The sequence below is a fragment of the Falco naumanni genome, chromosome 1 (assembly GCF_017639655.2).
Source record: "Falco naumanni isolate bFalNau1 chromosome 1, bFalNau1.pat, whole genome shotgun sequence".
Lineage (NCBI taxonomy): Eukaryota > Metazoa > Chordata > Aves > Falconiformes > Falconidae > Falco > Falco naumanni.
The window spans coordinates 4,397,367-4,416,118 of record NC_054054.1 but is presented as its reverse complement, the minus strand read 5'-3'; the positions used below and the strand labels follow the sequence as shown (position 1 = coordinate 4,416,118).

General features: G+C 38.8%; 1 protein-coding gene and 1 long non-coding RNA gene across 10 annotated transcripts; one reads left to right on the top strand and one right to left on the bottom strand.

The window, feature by feature from the left end:
* Positions 1-17: 17 nt before the first annotated feature.
* PRIMPOL (primase and DNA directed polymerase) lies at positions 18-18,750 on the bottom strand. Of its 9 annotated transcripts, none has more exons than XM_040605109.1 (16): positions 18,155-18,750; positions 17,923-18,072; positions 17,027-17,120; positions 15,347-15,419; positions 14,648-14,832; positions 13,467-13,558; positions 12,417-12,558; positions 10,804-10,951; positions 6,904-7,191; positions 5,129-5,291; positions 3,777-3,874; positions 3,319-3,405; positions 3,127-3,235; positions 1,883-1,965; positions 1,753-1,799; positions 18-706 (listed from the first exon to the last, which is right to left on the bottom strand). In XM_040605109.1, exons 4-16 carry the CDS (start codon positions 15,411-15,413, stop codon positions 401-403), a joined length of 1,815 nt encoding a protein of 604 aa, XP_040461043.1. In that variant the 5' UTR covers positions 15,414-15,419; positions 17,027-17,120; positions 17,923-18,072; positions 18,155-18,750; the 3' UTR covers positions 18-400. The 9 variants fall into 9 exon arrangements, with proteins under 9 accessions (XP_040461043.1, XP_040461258.1, XP_040460883.1 ...); XM_040605324.1 differs by lacking the exon at positions 17,923-18,072 and having other exon boundaries at positions 18,155-18,396; positions 18,530-18,750; XM_040604949.1 differs by lacking the exon at positions 17,923-18,072 and having other exon boundaries at positions 16,968-17,120.
* LOC121093730 lies at positions 7,200-14,459 on the top strand. Its single transcript, XR_005829645.1, has 2 exons — positions 7,200-9,502; positions 13,814-14,459. It is a non-coding gene; the product is annotated as an uncharacterized LOC121093730 (long non-coding RNA).
* Positions 18,751-18,752: the final 2 nt, after the last annotated feature.

Below are 18,752 nucleotides of genomic sequence, written 5' to 3'. Positions count from 1 at the left end.
AAGGACACAGACTTTGGTTTGATAGACAAATTTTTTATTAAATTTCTATTTGAACAGTTTCCTCCCATTTCTGGAAGTGAAGAAATCTATTTTACTTCGCTTGCCAGTAAAACTTGGACATACTACTAAGAAAACAGAAACCACACAACGTGTTAAAAGTGCTAAAGTCAGAGCAGCACTCATGATGAATTTTCAGTCCAGTACTCTTCAGCCCCCATGTAATCCTCCATGAGCTCCTTGTGCCATCCGGTTGTTGAGGATACTTGTTTGTTAGCAGTTACTTGTTTCTTTCTTACCAGTCTGGAAGAGCACTCTTGCACTACGTCGGAGTATCTTTCACAGAAAGCGTAGGATAAGCAAGCTTTGTTGCAGGCCGTCAGTTTGCTAGCCAGGTCTGTGGTTAGCTGCCGCCTTTACTGCAAGTGTCCTGTTTCCTTAAAGTTTCCAGAAGAACTTCATCAGGAATTTCTTCGGTGGCATAATTCAAACTATCATTTACAGCTTCAGCTAGCTCCACATCTTCAGTAGCTTCCAGGAAACAGGAATCATCGCTCGTGTTGTCCCACTCACTGTCTGACAGCAGGAAGTCTCGAGACAAGCTTTTTTCTAGAGATACTGAGCTTTTAGACGAGTCTGGCACGTCAGAATGCGGTTTTACTTTTTCTTCTGTGTTCCCCCTTTCATCCATTAGAGTATACTCTTCTTCCTTTTAGAGATAAGAATATTACTTATTCCATATGAAAATGGTCTTCAAACCTTTCAGATCAGTTAAAAGTTTGAAACTCATCCTGTCACATCTAATGGATACTACAGAAAGCTGGCCAACAAGACAGATTTTCCAGCATGTTCATTTATAGCCACGTTAACCTATGGAAGCCCATTTTAATAGGAGAAGAAATTTTCTGTTTTTCTAGCTAACTACAAGTATTCTGTTGTGTACAGCTTCTTAAAATAATACAAGGTTAAAACTAATTTTAGTGTCTGCTTAAAGATACTGACAGGATCTGAAAATGTATTTAAATTACACTTCCTACGAAAAAACACTAACAGCTATTGGTGATCTGCTTAAGTAGAGCTTAATGTGCCATGCTGCTTTATGAAATTTAAAAGTGCAATGTGTAAACTTAGAAGTTGCAAAGATGTCAATTCTTATGGCCTACTCGGTGGAAAAACTATTATCTTCAGGGCTTAGAATCCGGGTGCAGTATCAGGTTGGTTTAAATATTCTCCCTGTCTCTGTGGGTAAACATCAGTGCTTTAACACACTGAAACGGAGCTAAGTGAACTTCACCTTTGAGGGTCACTGACTTAAATTTGACTTTGACTCAAGTGTTCCAGGAACATTTTTATTTCAGCTGGCCCAGCACGAAGTCAAACACGCACAGCAGAGCTTAACTGGGGCAGTTTTTCCATGCTGCACCTGCAGCGGTCTTGTGGTTCATGCCCTGGGCATGACCAAAGGCTCGAGTCCTGCTGCAGTTAGGCTGTTCTAGTGACTTAGCATCATCTCTGCTGACAGGCTTTGAACTTAAGAATGAACAGATGGAGCTACCACGCCAGCCCAACTGCTCTGGGGGAGCTATTCTATACCTGTGTAATGTATATGTACTGTATGGAGAGAGAGATATCTCCATATATATGTATAACATACTGTCTGGAGCTCATCAGACTGCATTAGTGGGCGTTTTCAATCACTTCCAAAGACAGCTTTACTCACAAGAACTTTAGTGTACCGACAGGACAAAAACATACCTCTTTAAAAAGAAACGGGAGACATATCGTAGGTGGTAGTGGAAAACCTAAATCAAATATACGGCATTTATTAAAGTTAACATTCCCAAAAGTATTAACTGTAATTGCTTTGAAATCACAGAATACTTACTTTGTGATCTGAAGTTCTTTTCTCTGCAGACTGGATCGTGACACTTTTGATACCAGACTTCCTTCTTTAGATCTACCAGAATCCTAAGAATGAAATAATTCAGTTTTTAGTAACAGTTCATAAAAGAGGTGAATGCATACAGTAGGAAACAGACACTAAATGAACAGGCTTTGTTTGTCTGCTTCTATGAGTATCGCCTTCATACTCTTTACATACTTACTACTTACTTGTTTTGTATAGTCTATTTGTTTCAATAAACTTCAGGCTTCTTAAGTTAAAAATACATTCCTGTTAAGACTAACATTTGAAAGTGCAATGTAGTCAACTTCATTACGTTCAGCTTGGAAGAAACAGTCATTAAAGTAAGATTAGTATATGGGAGCTAACTGTGAGATCAGATTTGTTGCTGATGCTGTTACAGATAATTTCATTATAAAAGCCAGATAAAATCACTATTTCCTGTCAACTGTAGACCACCCAGCTTTTTCAGCTGTGCTTTAGAAACACCAAGCTTCAAGCAACTTCCTTGAGAAACACCAAGTTCATCTAGCATGGTGGCTGCGGGGGGGGGTCATACCCTTGTTTCTCAAAATCATTCCTTATCTTTCAGTTATTTTAAGTGTTACATAGAGTTATTTTGAAGTTAAACATTTTCTACTAATGATATACTGCAATTCTAAGGTAATCTAAAAAACCTGACTTTTCAACACTTATTCTGCCAAAACTAAGAAGTCTGAGTCCTTGTCGAGTCATTAGCAAAAGTCATCTTGACTGAGTGGTGGCAGGAGTTACTTTTGTCATTTTAGTGTATGTAATTTAAGAATTAATGTAATTTAAGAAGTACTGTAAGTGAATTTAGAAGTGGTCTGTTTTCTTCACCTTATTTCTGATTGTTCAGATTCCTAGCTAAGAAGCATCAAAGCATGGTACCACTTAACAGCTTTAACAATCTGACTTGTATATTAGCAACTTTAGGCACGCATTTTAAATAGCATCAAGATTACTTCACAGAAATATTAGCAATACAGGTTCATTTGGCAGGGGGAGGGGGAAGTTGTGGGACGTTTTTTTTCTTTAAAAGTAGTATTGTATCTCCACAAAGTAAGAGAGCAGAAATTGTAACAGGTGCTGATTCTACCTGTAGGATAGAATCTATCTATCCTTTTTTTCAGCATTTTTACAGAGTAACAGTTAAGCAGGCAAATAAATAAAGCTGTTTTAAAGCGAACAGTTACAGAACACACATGATGTTGTTACTTTTGTGAGCTCTTCCAATATTTTCACACCAACGGTAACCAGAAATATCGTACACAAGTTTTTCTTCCTGAGAGAAGTAACGCCATTGCCGTATCCCTGGGGAAGAAAAAAAAATTGAGTAAGTTCTTTAAAAATAATGCTGCAGAATAGTGATTTGTAAATAGCAAAGTGGTCTTTACCTCCTTGTACCCCATCTTTATTAACCAGAGAGCGAACAAAATAATCAATTTCTGGATACGGTGAACCCTGATAACCTTCCATGGAATCTGTTAAAACAAATGCCAAGTACCATTACTGGCTTTGCCGTTGTAATACGTGACACTGTTACACATGATAGACTGTAGGCAGAAAGCGTACCTGAATCGCACCAAATCCTCACACAAAACTGGAGCTAAATTCACTGTTACCTTCCCGTAGGTCTTTCAAGTGCTACCCCTGCCGCCCCCCTGCAGTGCAGAGGGACTGGGACAAAGTGTGACAGCTACGGGAGGGCAAGTGGCATTCAGGTGCTGCAGGACGCTGCCTCCTGCAGAGCGAGCTGAACAAAAGCCCTCTGAGAGGTCACCAGTGTGTAAGTCACTGTACAACTAATTTAAAAGTACTGTTTTTTCCGTACAGTAGAAAAGGCTTGAGGTACCTCTACTGCTCCTGGTAGTTCTACTGTTTGAAAAGGACGACATTTTTCTCTCCTCCTTTGAAAAGCCACATGACAGAACTTTTGTGTCATCCCTTACTCTGAAGAATAGAGAGGATACAAAGGAAAACACATGATTCTTACAGCATAACACACACTTACTGTAACATATCATATTATGGCATAACATAACATAGTCCTGGGCCACCAGCTCATGGGGTTGGCGCAGAGTCCTCCAGAGGACCCTGCTAACCTCCGCCAGTCTGCGATTTGGCTCGGGACGCTGCCTTCCCTACCTTTTGCTATCCCCCTAGCACTTTTTCTTGTCATTCGGACCATTTCCTCTGACTTGCACCGGCAGAGGGCATGGGTTCCTCCTCCAGAACAGCACAACTTGGTTCCTGGCAAAAATCCCAGGACCCAGCCATATTAATCACTGCCGGACCACACTCTTCCAGCAGGGTTTGCTCTAGATGTAATATTTATGCACGTATATCCCTTGAAAGGCTTCCTTTTTCTCCCCTCTCCCTCTACAATGAACTGCTTTTCCTTGCCGTGTTACTAGCTGGAAGCCAGATGATCACTGAAGACTAAATTCGACACAGCAGAATTTCTCATCCGTGTTTATGGCTGACTCAGCTGATTCCTGTGGTCTGAATACACCACACTGTTGATGCTACGGGGCTGCTGGCAGTGGTTCAGGGTAGTGACTATTTCAGGATATAAAAATCAAAGTCACAAATACATGTTTTTATAAAAATATTATACATAATACCATACAGATGGCTGTACCACTTGAACCTTGCCTGCAGCAGTAACGATTAGGATCATCTCAAGACAGAGTCAGTGCAGGGTTTAGACAGATACAGAGAACTTTGATTATCGTATGTACCAGTATCCAGCCTAAGGAGGGATCTGCACCAAATGGGAAATCTGCTGACAGGCAAGTAAACATGTACAAAACCCCTTTTTCTTTTAATCATACTTCAGAAACTATTTAGACTCTTCGTATTTAATTGACTGGAAAGCTGTAATTTTTCCTTTCAGAACTATACACAATCTGACCAAATATAATAATTGTTACATTTCGGCATTTTGAGTGAGGCAAGAGTATGGAGAAACGAGGCACAACTCAGAAGCCGTACCACACGTTCTGTGTTCTTTAAACACCTGAAAAGTAGTCCCAAGGAATTTGTTACTCAAATCCAATTAATTCTGTGGGAAATGCCTAAGTTACACTGTAACAACGTTAACAGAATAACTGCCCATTGACTGGAGTTAATCATAACTGCTGCAGGAAAAAAATAAGTATTTTAAAATACGCATTTTAAACTCCACCAGAATTAAACAATTACCTAACATTGCAGATCAAAGAGGAAAGAAAATATGCTTCTTCCAAGGAGACATCCTCTTCACAGTTAGGGACAAACTTATTATCCTCCGATATCTTCAGAATCACATTTTTTCCTGCTTTTGATGATTTATACATCCGGAAATTTCTATTCTTTGTATAAACTCCTACAGGAAAACATGTATTACTTAACATAACAACACTGGCTCAGATTTAAGGTACTCCATACTCATAAATTAAACAATTTTCCTTAGGCCCAGCTACGGGTCTAAGGAACGGACAAAACCTATTAGTGACTTCAGCTCACACCCCATAGAAGAAATGCAACCAAGCAAGATGATGCACACACGTACATTTTTATGTTACAGAAGCATTAAGACAAACACCCAACACCTCTACTTAGGCATTTTAATCATTCTGACATGATCATCACCAGAAATTTCCCCTCAGCCTAAGAAACAGGTGCTTTCACATGAACTTTGTGAAATACAACTGACCCCAAAAAGCTGCACAATTATTTTAACCAGAAGGGCCTTCATCAAGCTTTCTCCTTTCTGTGAACCACACATCACTTGTCTGAAGCATGTATCAGGAAAATTTAATTCCAATCTCAAAAACAAACAAAAAAAATGAACAGGCATCTTAAACATGGCCTAATTAAGAATTTATTGAGGATGTGACGAGTATGTCACATAGCTTTCTATCACTGCAGCCTCATGACAGTAATTCAGTATTCCAGTTATTTTGATTTGAGCTTTTCAATTTTGAGGTAAAGTGTGTAACATAAATATTGAGGATGGTTAATTTTGGGGGACTACCATCAGATTCTTAAAAGGTGATGCAGTAAATGATTTGCTTTTCTTTAACTTCTGTCCGTGAATATGCTCGAAGGATTTTTGAACAGTAGGTGCAAAGTAATCCTTCTGAAGAAGCAATGGAGAAGCCTTCCATAGTGCCAAATTTGGGATTATGTTTCAACAGATCAGATATACTGAAGTGGCCAGCAATAAAAGCGACGCTGAATTCCATGAGAAGAATTTGAAGGAATGGGGGTTCATCAGAGAAGGCTGAGAAAAACCCAAGATAAAGTCGGCAGCATACTCCATACATAACAGACTGCTGTACAAAAGCATGCCAAGCTATTTTCGTTTCACTGAGACAAGGCACAAAGCAGTGAAACCAGACATGGGGATGGAGAAGGGTGGAACTTTCAAACTTTACTTTGACTATGGGTGTTGTGCTCCTGGAGATTTTTAACCTTTTAATACCGTGCGTAGGCTAAGACCAGCTGGGCCATGAAGTGCCCAACCCAAAAATTCTATTATTCTGTCATTAAAACCTAACAAATGCCATTCCAAACAGGGGAGGAAGGCTCAATTCATGCATATAGAACAATGCAGAAGGCCACGCCTGTAAGACATGTTCCATAACTGAGCAGCTTTAATTCAACTGAAATGACAAAAATGCAATATATGCTATTCTTTTTTAATCCAAATAGGAGCACTAAGTCCTTAGGAACAAAATTAGATTCTTGTGTGGCAAGAGTTTCTTCAAATAATTAAATCTAGTAATATAAGAAGTTTCGTGGATCAAGAATCTAAGGGTCCTTTGAAGTACAGCATTTATGATTGCATTTTCAGCATGTATTGTATTTGGTTTAAATTCTGACCATAGGGACAACAATAAGAACACTGTTGTTCTTACTATCTGTAATCAAATATTAAGAAATGTCTCATTTCTCAACCTTTGCTGCATCCCAAAAAGCACTCTTGTATTTACCTAGATCCACAAAAAGTTGCTTGTTGCCTTCTTTATCATTTACCATTAGAAAAGAAAAATCCAGATTTTGTCCCTGGTGTGATGTTTCCGTATCCTTCGTTTTGTGAGCAACGGCTGGCCAGCCTCTGGAAGCATCTTCGACAGCTGCGAGGTTTGTAAGAGAACCACCTAATCCAACTGCTTCTGTGGAACACTGGAAAACACATCCTGCTCCTTCTGGAATCACAGCAGCAGCTTTACTCTCCATTAACGTTATGGCTGGCTGCAAAATGGTTCTCACAAAGTTACCTTAAAAACAAACAAAAAAACCCCAAGAGCAGCTAACGTCATTTATGAGTCACAAAAGAACAATTCCTGTACAAACATTTTTCAAAACAGCCAAGAGGGAAGTGGTTGGTGTTCAGGTTTGGGGTTTTTTTTTTCCCACTTCTGGATTTTTTAAAAATATCTTTTGACCAGCCCAGTACAAAATGGTTCTAGTTAGTAACTAAGAATTTCTTGCTTGGCAAAAAATTTTACTAAACTATTTCTTGCTTGGCAAGAAATTTTACTAAACTATGTATTTTTTTTAACAAAACTGGAGAAAATAAACACTTGTGCATATATTAATTGTATCATACAGCCACAACCTTCCTCTTTGCAATTTTACTACTGAGAACAGAGAGAACTGAAAAGCAGGATGGCTGAGCAATGACCTCTGTAGAAATACAGACAACATAATGAAACTGAAGTGCATAGGCTGTCACTAGAATTTCCCAAACTAAATTCAAAGTCCCAGATGAAAGGGCAAAATTGAAATAGAAATCTTCAGTATCTTTCAAAAGAATTTCTCCTAGCCATCACAACACCTGTGCCACTGCAGTTATTAAAGCTTTTGACAGACTACATCTCAAGCTGCTGTGATGCATGGATGATCCTGACTTAATGATTAATATGAGGAAGAATTTTGCACTGAAATTTCTGTGAACCTGAGTTTTCCGCTAGAACGTCAGAAATTTAACAAGTTCAGTTTCAGCCTTCAGGCTAGCTTAGCAGGAGCATTTCTGCAGATGAACTAGGCTGTTAATAGTAAGGCTTACTCAAATGCTTAATGTAGGAACACTTGGTTAATGACAGTAGCATCAAGAACGAAGTAGTCGAGGTCCCTTGTAAAATGTAGTTTGATTTAATATTTCAAGTACCACTGAGTGAAACTCTTCCATACACAAGTAACGCATTCCTACAGCTTTGCTATTACACAGCTTATTTTTTTATCCTATCATAGGTAGTTTTTAATCATTTAGCTGAATATTTTTGCAGTAGTTAATGACAGCATGTGATGACATTAATGAACTCAGATTTAGAATTCTGAAGAGCTTGTGATTGTCCGTTTCGCTGCTGCCTTACCTAATTTCACTTTCAGAATGATTGAAAAGGTTTACTTGCAGCTTCACAGTGTATTAACTGATTTAAGAGTTTGACCAGGGCTTACTCAAACAACAAATTACTTTTTAAAAAGTATTTAGTAATGGCTTCTCAAGCTCCCAGTATTGTAATTCAACTCCCACTTTACCTCCAGGCACTGCTAGATGGTAACCAAAGACAGACAGACAAAACCCATAGCCAAATTACACAGGACACTTAACTAATGAGCTAGAATAAGCAGTGGAAGCTTCTACTGAAAGAACGGACTAATGCGATTTAGTTATCAAGATCACAGGCTAAAATTGCTGTCATACCAAATTATTTATCATCCACGTGTTACTTAAAGAGTTTTATACTGGCAGAGGAGTTAAAGGCCGTACTTCTGAACTACAAATTGCAGTAATCCCATTTAAGTCTTTGGGGTTTGCAGCCGTTACCACAGTGTCACATAAGTGACTGCTCTGTGTCATGCTTGGGGCTGTCAGCCAATATTAAAAGCACTTGCTTAGAACTTTGACAATCTGCTTAGCTTGCCATGTGAGCTACTACTCATAAAGTTTAGGGACACAGATTCCACTGCTCCTAAGAATGATGAGTAGTTCTTTTAATGTTAAAAAAAACTGAAAAAAAGATTGGTTCTGAGAAACTGTATTGCCTCTCTGCGTTGGAGTAAGGATCTGAATTCTGGCTTGAAGTGATGTTTAGGCCATGGACCACATACATATATTAAAAATATCTGGGGGAATAAATTCTGTACATGCAGACAGGCCTACAAGACCTCTCCTTACAGTTTGCTCTACTTCTCCAGGTGTTCACGCTGACAAAACCTTTCACAGATGGTTCCTCAGAAGAGCACAAAACATGTTTCAACCCTACGCAACTTTGATCCAACAGCACATGTGTTCTTCCCATGAAATAAGCAGACAATTCAGAAAGAAAATCAGATTTTCTCTAATGCCATATGGGGCTAGAAAGAAGCCCAGCACCATGTCATTAATGATAGCATCACTGTGCTGTCATTAATTACGAAAAACAAAGAGCCCATCTTCCTTGTGCTCTATACAATCCCCTACTAGGCCATACACAATGCACCGTTAAGAAGCTACTTAGGAAATACTACATTTCTTTTTTTATACCACCTGTGTAAGCTTTACTCAAGACTGGAATGAGGGGAGCTGCAGAGCTAGAAAAAGAGGTAAGGATGAGAAAGGAAAAGGAAGACTGGGAACAAAGACAGTCAGACAGATAGTGACCAAGCTGACAGCAGAATGAAAGCAGGAACCTGAGTGGGACCAAAATTACGAACCAAACATCCTCAACTTTTCCTATTCTACTGCCAATGAAAACCCAGTAACAAAGAACACGATCTCTTGTAATCCTGCTGTTGTTGTCACAGTTACTCCTGAACACAAACAGTAGAGCTAAATGTCACAAAGCCTAATTTCATCCCTTCTAATAACGCCTGAGATTATTAATAGGGTACTATATAACTGCATTTCTGCTTCCGCTTCCGCACCCTGCGTGTTTGTTTTAAACAAAACCAGTAAGAAACAAAGGCTACAAAATCAAACAATCAAATATTAAGAACTTACAGAACCAAGGCTGCAGGTGCAATGTTAAATAACCCAAAGTTCTGCGTTTGTAGGTTGATACAGATTTTAATTCCACCACTGGGGAAGCTGTTTTCCATCAGTTCCTGCTTCACTCAGACAAAACTCAGCTGATATTTTCTTGTGCCCTCATTGTTTCACGTATGTCTACAAGCCTGCTCTACTGCACACCATTCAGAATATATACAAAAGAAGAAATCATTAATTTCAACATAAACTTTTCTTAATGCTCACCACTAGTAACTCAGTGCTTCACAAACAGTATTTTAAAAGTATCTCAAAATACTTCTGTGAAGTGAGGAGATTATTAATACACTTATTTTAAAAATGGAGTCAAAATAACTCTGAACTGGCAATTCTTTGTGTTGGAGTTCCCCTATCCCATGAAATCCCAGCTTACATCAACAACTAAAATTGCTTTCAGCTTTCTCTTAATCATGTTTATGCACAGGTGGCTTGAAAACATCTTCGTCCTGCCTTTCTGACCCTCTGCTGAGCACAAACCAACTGTATTTAGAACCAATTATTGTAGCTGTAACTGTTAAGGCTGACACTAACTTGAAAATTAAGGAGTCATAGTCACTCCGTAAAAAAAATGTCGCATCAAAAGCTAGTCTTGGCAGTAGTGTTGTAAATAAAGCATACAGGCACAAAAAAAGTTACATTTTTGCAGACATAAATGCTAGTTATAGAAAAAGGAAGCAGAAGATGAGTTGAGAAATAACGAAGCTTAATGAAACAGAAACAGGTAGCCATTTCTGCTGGGAATACTTACTTGTTTCCACATATAATTCCATTAAAACAAAAATTCAAATATGAGATGGCACTGTACAAAGTCAAAACCTCACATTTGTTTTCTAGATGTAAGAGAAAAGAACAGACTTACCAGCATTAATATTATCCTTAAATACAGCCTTTTGGAGTAGAAATATTAAGTGTCGACTAAATTTTTCATCAGTACTGGAATCTAAATCCAAGACATCTTTGGCTGAACAATTTACATCATAAAGTTCTTTTAATTTTTGGCTGACAAGCTGAAATTATAAACATTAAAAATGCTAGAGAAAACAGCACAATTAACAGTGGTATCTATAAAACCTATCACAAATGCACAGTCTACATCTTTTTTTCAGATTTTTCTCATTTTGAGCATACAATTAATTTAATTCAAACTAATTCATAAGATAGCAAATTTTCAAATTTGACATAGACTTTATTTCCTGAAATAAGCAAGTCACTGAATACACTTAACAGTGATAAGCTGAGCAGCTTTTCAGTTTTTAAAGTTGAATTCTAATTTAGTAGCTTTATCTTCTGGGTTTTTTCCACCACAAAACAGTTGACACTGTGAAAATGTTTGCACTGCAGGCTTAACTAGAATGGAAGATAGAGGCTGTCATGATGTAAAGGGCTGGTATGCTAATTCACTGTTATGATTTAGCTAATTCATTGGTATGACCCAATGAACACTAACTAAGCAGAAAATATAAGATGTCTGGCTCTAAAATAGCTCTAAAAACCTTCCATAAGCTAAGCTTGTGATTACCCATGTTGAGACTGGGGCTTGGAACCTAAGGGTCTGGAAGCTTAGGGGGTTTTAGCATCTCAGATCCTCCACCCAGGAAATCCACAGTTCTCTTCTTAACCTGAAGAATCTAGTTTTCAGAACTGATCCGGCACTGCAGAAAATCCCTCCAGATTCTATATCAATGAAGGGTTCTTTACAAAGGAAGGACCACAATCACCTTTTTCTTTCTTTCCTTTCTAGCTAGGAACATTTAAGTGTCATAAGTCTCACAAATAAATGGCCACTCACAAAGAGATTCTATTGGAATAGAAGATATTCTTCTAAAAACCTGCTTTACTGCCCACCTCTGTCATACTGAATTTGCAGTGGAGCTCATTTTCCAACAAAATTTGCAATAAAAGGGAAATGTGCACTATTTAAGAAAATTGATAATTACCAAAGATATTTAACTGTAGGTACCAAATTGATATGTGCAGTCACCTGATGTTCTCTACATCATCATTTAACTCAACTATAATGAACTAGCGTCTGAAAAGACCTCAAGTCAGGAGGGATCTGTCTAAGCCTTGATATGCAATCGTGCCAGCTGGCAAAGGAAATTAACCGAGTAATGTCCGAATGGAACTTTTATTGATGCTACTATGAAGACTACTTAAACATTCCTTCAGTTTTACAGCTTTGAAATGGCACAGCACATAAAACAATCAGCAAGAGCAAACATTGTATCAGTAAACCTACAGTGGATATAAGCATTCCAACAACCATCACTCTCTATATTTCCATTTCACTTAAAGAAAACCTTTGCTTTAACTAAAACAATACTTTTTACTTCATTAGAAATAACCACTAGGTATACAATTATTTTTCATTTTACTACAGAATAATCAAGATGAAGTGGTAAATACTTTGCTTTCATATTAAATCATCAACAAATTCATATTAATCTACAACATGACTTTGCTCCAGTTTACCTCAATTAACTTTGCAACCATACTCTTGCCATCTGCATCAGGATTTGCTGGTTTGTAGAACTCCAAATCGAAATACAGTTTGCAAGCATCTTTTTCAGGAATTACTTCATAGCAATGCATAAGGCTTGTTTTATAACCTTTACTAAAGAAAAACAAAAACAAGTCACATCTCATGATAAACGTTATTCATACTTATCAGCTGCAAACAAGGATCCCACAAGTCCTAAATATTTTTCAATCACCCATATTAAAAAAAGTAGCAGCCCTATAATGCTTTAAAAACTCTGTAACTAGTTTCAGCATCAAAACTAAAGTATTCTCCTCACGCCCCCACAAGTCTTACAATACATACTGTCAACAGAAATGCTATTGAGAATTTAAGGAGCAATGGAAACTACAGTAAAAAACTTAGTAAGTTATTGTTTATATGTCTTAAGCACTGAAAATGAGATTACGTAGACTTTTTTCCAACTAAACCAAAAATTAATCTCATTTTCAAATTAGGAAAAAAAAAATCAAGCTTACTTTTCATATAAAAATCGGACCTTAAGTTTTCTTATACTTCATAACCAAATGTTTTATTATAAAAGAAAACATTGGGGAAAAGGGTTCAGCATATGATCAAATTGTCAATACTTGAAGCTACATTATGCAAATACAAAACCAGACATTTATACTAATGCCCATTTAAATTGATATATGACTAATAGAAATATGTTTGTGTCACTTGTTGGTATGATCTGCTGAGGAAAGCTGACAGCAAAAGTGAACCTACTGCTATTAGATTTAAGTAGACAGGTTTCTTAATCCACAGGGAGTAATGGCAGTCTGCAGCTCCAAAGAAAGCAGAAACCCACGACAGAATAGATTGGTTTGTCCTTAGGAAGATTTTCCCCATTGCCAAGATGAAACCTCAGGCAACCCATTACAGCTCTGTGCTAGTCAGAGCAGCACATGGCTGCTGAGAATAGCTCTCCGGTAAGAGCTACTACTAGATATAGCACACTGCTATCTCATGGTAAAATATAGGGTACCTTTTCAAATACTCACGTGTAATAAAACCAAAGTTCCTTATATGATGTCACAAGGTAAAACCTCTGTGCACTTTGTATGTCCTTTTCCAAGGCAAATACATGAACATCCTTTTTAAAATAAAAACATTGAAGTTTTTTAATTCAAAGAACCAGTTAAAGTCTTCAGAAGTTCCTATTTGACATTAATTTCTTTAGTCAAAGGTTAGTAAATACTAGAAAACTACTAGTAGATCACTTATCCCTTTTCAAGCTAAGTAGCATCTGTTTTTAATTAAGAGCAGTGTTCTGATTTCAGTTACACAAGTAAAAATTTGAAGCTTTTCTTTGCTGCGCATTAAAGTAAACTCTGTTTTCTCTGTAAAGGCTTCGTTCTTGTGATCAGTGGCAAGTGCATCTAACCAGAAGAGGAACAATGTCCTGAACGGAATAGCCTCATGGGCATGGTGGCAGCATATGGCTTTATAGCAAATATTTCGACTTTATATATTGTTTATCCAGAAATGGAAATCTGAAAAGAAAACACAGAAATATCTACTGCTAAGCCAGCATGAGTGCACTTTGGAAAACAGACTGTCAGGATTACTTAAACACCTAAAACAGCATGGAGAAAAACACAGTACTTTCTTTAAAAACAACAATCAATCTGTAAAGTATTAAACTGAAACCAGAGGATACATTTTGCATAACATTTGGTTCATCACTTCTTATCTGAACTTGCTGCTCTGCTGCCATTGGAGAATTATATTGTTATATTTTGTCTCTGCCTCCTGTTTATCTTCTTTATGTTCCTCAATCTTTTCCTTCTCTTTCTTCCTACTCAACTCTCACTACCTTCCCATTCTCCTCCCAACCCTGACAGCTTGCCCATCTGCAGAATAAATAAATCTATCACTATAGTGTTACCAAAAAGCACTTTTACTGTTGGAGGTTAATATCACGTATCAATTCCTATGTTAGAACTAGTATTTCTTAAAGCTACCTCCAGTATAGCATGATCTCCTACAAAGACGAAAAAAAAAAATCATCAAAACAACTTGCTGTTTCAGGATTGGGTAGAAAGAGTTTAAAAAAAAAAAAAAGAAGAAGAAAAAAACCCTTGCAATCTGATAAAGATTTTACTGTCAACCAATCTTTTAAATGAAGTTCAACCTTGAAAGTACCTAACGAGCAGAAACATTCACCTAACAAATAATTTACCTCTTCGCAGGTTTTTGCATACTGGAAAGCTTCAGCCTGCCGACAAAATATTTTCCAAACAGAGGATGGCTCAGAGGGTTTGGACAGTTTTGGTCTATAAACTGGAGGAAGAGGGTTCCTTTCATAGTGAGATGCTAGTTCTTCCACTTTCTTCAGCCTTTCTTCCCATTTTCTCTTAATTTGTCCTAAAGCAATTACAAGTAGTCAAATCAGTATCAATTTCTGTTTGTGACTGAATTGTAATATATCCTGTACTCATCACTGGTCTTGTTTTGTTGAGTGTACTTTATTTATTAACCGCGTGTAGCCAATATTCCAAATCAACACCCAACCTTGCTATGATACTGATTTTAACATTAAATCTTTCTACGCAGTTTTGGAAGTAAATATCTTCATAGTCATTTTGGGTCTGGCCGAGCCCCACAGCAGCCCTCAGTGCTGTGCTGGTGGCTAGAAAGGCGGTGACAACACAGCAACGTTGCGATGCCGCTGAGCAGCGCTGGCACAGCATCACGGCTCTCTCCAGCCTGCCCCCGCCTCACCTGTAGGCTGGGGGTGGGCAAGATCTTGGCAGGGGACACAGCCAGGGCAGCTGACCCAGACTGACCGATGGCATGTTCCATACCGTATGGCATCTGCTCAGGTAGAGAAGCTGAGAGAAAGGAGAAGGAAGGGGGGGTGGGGACATTTGTTATTTACCACGTTGGTCTTCCAGAGCAACCGCTACGGGTACTGAAGGCCTGCTTCCCGGGAAGTGGCTAAACATCACCTGCTGATGGGAAGTAGAAAATAACATCTTTTGGTTTCTTTCGCTTCCCTGTGTACAGCTTTTGCTATTGCTTCATTAAACTGCCTGTATCCTGACCCACATTTTTTTTTTCACCCATCGTATTTTCTCCCCCCTGTTCTGCTGAGAAGGGGAGTGATAGAGCTGCTTGGTGGACACCTACTGACCAGCCAAGGTCAACCCACCACAATAGTAACACTATCAAACTTAGTACTACCAAATATAAACACAACAGAATAGACACAATAAGGGAAGGCCTAGAAAGTTTCATTTTTGTTTACAGAATGATATTACATTCCTTCTCAAAAAGCATACAAACTGTGTTAACCGGCCAAACAATATCTGCAAGGAGTGTGAAAAAATACCCCTGTTATTTCTGCTTTATGGTTGGAGAGACAAACGAGATAATTAATTTGTATGGGTGCTTGACTTCCCGAGAAAAATTGAGATTTCAGTGACTCTAGTTCTAAGCTCTGTATCTGAAAGTAAAAGAACTCCACCGTTGACCTTTGCTATTGATCAGTAATACTTTCACCTGCTTTAAAATCTCCTGTACTTTCTTGCAAACTTAAGACAACAGTCTTATCTCTGTTCAAGAAACAGCACGTGATGCAGTAATGCTTGCTATCTTGCAACCTGTAAACTAGTTACATAAAGTAATCTGAATACTACAACGCAATGTAGTATGAACACACATTAACACATGTATAATTATTTCTAAGTATAATTAACCTTTTTTCTGGGAAAATGCATTGCCCCCCTGAACACTGGCAAAATAGTAAAGAGCACTGCTAAGAAACTGTGAAACAGAGGAAGAGGGGCAAGAAGTAACAAAGATGAAAGTGCATTATTTTTGTTCTGCCTGGTATAACCACTTTGTACTCCTAACCACCTCCCAATTGCAATGAAAGATGAAAGTTGAACTAACTATACTCAACAGTATTCAAATCTTTAACAAGCTGGATCTATAAGGTGAGTTTGAGTGTATTTAAATATTCTTGTGGGCCCCAAAGCCCGAATTTTGGATCCTCTGAATCCCCCTCCAAGTTTTCCACAGTAAAGGCTCCTGGACACTTGCATTTCTGCCCACGGTACATCTGAGCCTGTCTTCGTTTTGACAGTTTAACGCCTTTGTCAATTCTAAATAACAATGTTTTTTCTCTTACAGGGTTCAAACATATTAACTCTATAGACCTTGGCAGTCTCCCGACCTGTGAATTTCCTCCACTCCCTTTCTTTTCATGCAATTAAGTTTCTTATTTAGGAATGAAAAATGAAAATACAGACAGCAATCAGCATTTCTCAGAAGTGCTAGCAGAACCCTCAGTTTCATTTTGATGCTGTTGTAAATTAATTGATACTGTAAAAATTGTAAAATAAATTCATTTGGCTCTGTTGTAAATTAATTGGGTGCAAAAGACATTCCCTACACGAGCACATTTTTACAAGCTGGCCATTAAAAAGGAGGGAAGTAAAGGAAAATTCCCACAGGTATCTACTAATTTTAAACCTCCTGCTTAGACCAGGACATACTTTTGCAGAAACACAGCTGGGAGGATATCTGAGCCTGGGAGAAGGCTGATGACCCTTACTTTAAACTGAAATCTATCACTGTTCTTGCAGCCCACACACTCTTGGATTCTCAGCAGCCCAACACACCAGGTCTTTTCAAGGTAACTTCAGTTCCTGTATCAAATATACCAACACAACACATCTATTTAGAGCAGGTACAATTTACACTTACATACTAGGTGTAACTACAGACTAGCTTTCTGAGTTTACTGGGAAATTCCCACTTCATTTTCCTCCTTTCCGCCCTACCAGAAGTAAGAGGAGTACTTGTTTTTATTTTACTTGCCAGAAAGTGATTTTGTTACCAACATGTTTGCACTTGGGTGTTTTTGACTCAGCAGTATGAGCATGTGAAGACCCAGGGGGAAATACACTTCCTGGGAGATGACTTAAAGAACTTGCTATTTCATTTCCCCTTTTGATGGAAGACTACCTTTTTAGTGATGAGGACAGTGAAAATCTTGTAATTTTGTACCTTTGATGCCTAGGTTGGGGTTTTTTTTGTTTGTTTTGTTGGTATTTGTTTGCATTATTGTTTGGTATTTGTATTACTTATGTCCTTATATTTTAGTAAGCAAATAAACAAGAAGACTGCATGCTCAAAAATCTAGAACAATGACAACAAAACACACTACCTGCACCTACTGAAAAATGAAGCTTAGACATGTAAATCAATCGCTACTCCAAATAACACTACTACATTGGTTTCCTGGCTGGTGCGTATCATGTAGCATAGCTCCATGGCAGAATTCATGCTCCTCAACACTACTAAATTCATGACATTTTCTCCCAGCTATCAACTCAGCCTTAGAAGAACATATTAAAAAACGATGCTAAATTTCTTAACATTAGTAAAAGTTAGCGTGGTTATCCTTATTTTGAGCTGAACCGTGGCATACCAACAAGCACTACTCACCTTCCCTCAACAATAACAATGAGCACCAAATTTTCATCTTGTGCTCCTAACAGAAGTAGCTTCTACGCTTAAGTTCTGAGGAATTTCATGCAACAGGCAGGATATTAGACCTGGTGATAAGACCTCAAAAAGCAGGCCCGTTGTGAGAAGCTGGAAAATGCAGTTTCTAATGTTAATCTTCGCTCTGCCTCTTGTTACCAAAGGTCGATAGACAAATGTGAAACTAACTGACCTGAAAGTTAATGATGGAGCCAAAAACAGGCCCAGCTGCAGCAAGGGGTTGTGCAAGGCGGGATGGCGGGGCGGCAGGATGGCAGGGCGGCAGCAGGCTGGTACGTTCAGGTTCAGACTGCACTTGCCCACCAGCTGTACCATTCCCAGGCTTTCACCTCACAGCGGCAGGAGATAAATCCCACCGTAAGTGGAAGGTTCTGCTCCAATACAGCCAGGCGCATCCGTGCTTATCCAAGCTGGCTGGAAAAGGAAAGACAGCCTGTCATTTGACAACGACCCTCAGAAATCACAGAAAATAGCAATTATCTTCACGAAGCACCATTCCCTCAAAAAAGCGGTTGTGCTTCCAGCGGAGGAAGAAAAAGGCCCACACCAAGAGGGTTTGGGCCAAGCCAAGCACAGCAGCGCTAAGCACAGTGGGACGGGCCGCTGCGGGCTCGGCTCCAGCCCGGTGACACGTTTCCCCCGTGGGACAAAGCACGGCCGGGGGCCGGCCCGGGCAAAGCCCCGCGCTGGGCAGAGCGGGCCCGGCGGCCGTAGCGACACGGGGAAGGCCACGGGCGGCGGAGGGGAGGCGGCCGCCCCGCAGGCCCCCT

What these genes read in the sequence shown, in the direction of transcription:
- PRIMPOL (XM_040605109.1), bottom strand. Translation starts at nt 15,413, where the DNA reads ATGTTTAGCCACTTCCCGGGAAGCAGGCCTTCAGTACCCGTAGCGGTT. An exon ending in CACAAAAGTAACAACATCAT is followed by an intron (nt 1,966 to 3,126) that starts GTGTGTTCTGTA and finishes TTTCATTCTTAG; the next exon opens with GATTCTGGTAGATCTAAAGA. An exon ending in AAAGAACTTCAGATCACAAA is followed by an intron (nt 1,800 to 1,882) that starts GTAAGTATTCTG and finishes TATTTGATTTAG; the next exon opens with GTTTTCCACTACCACCTACG.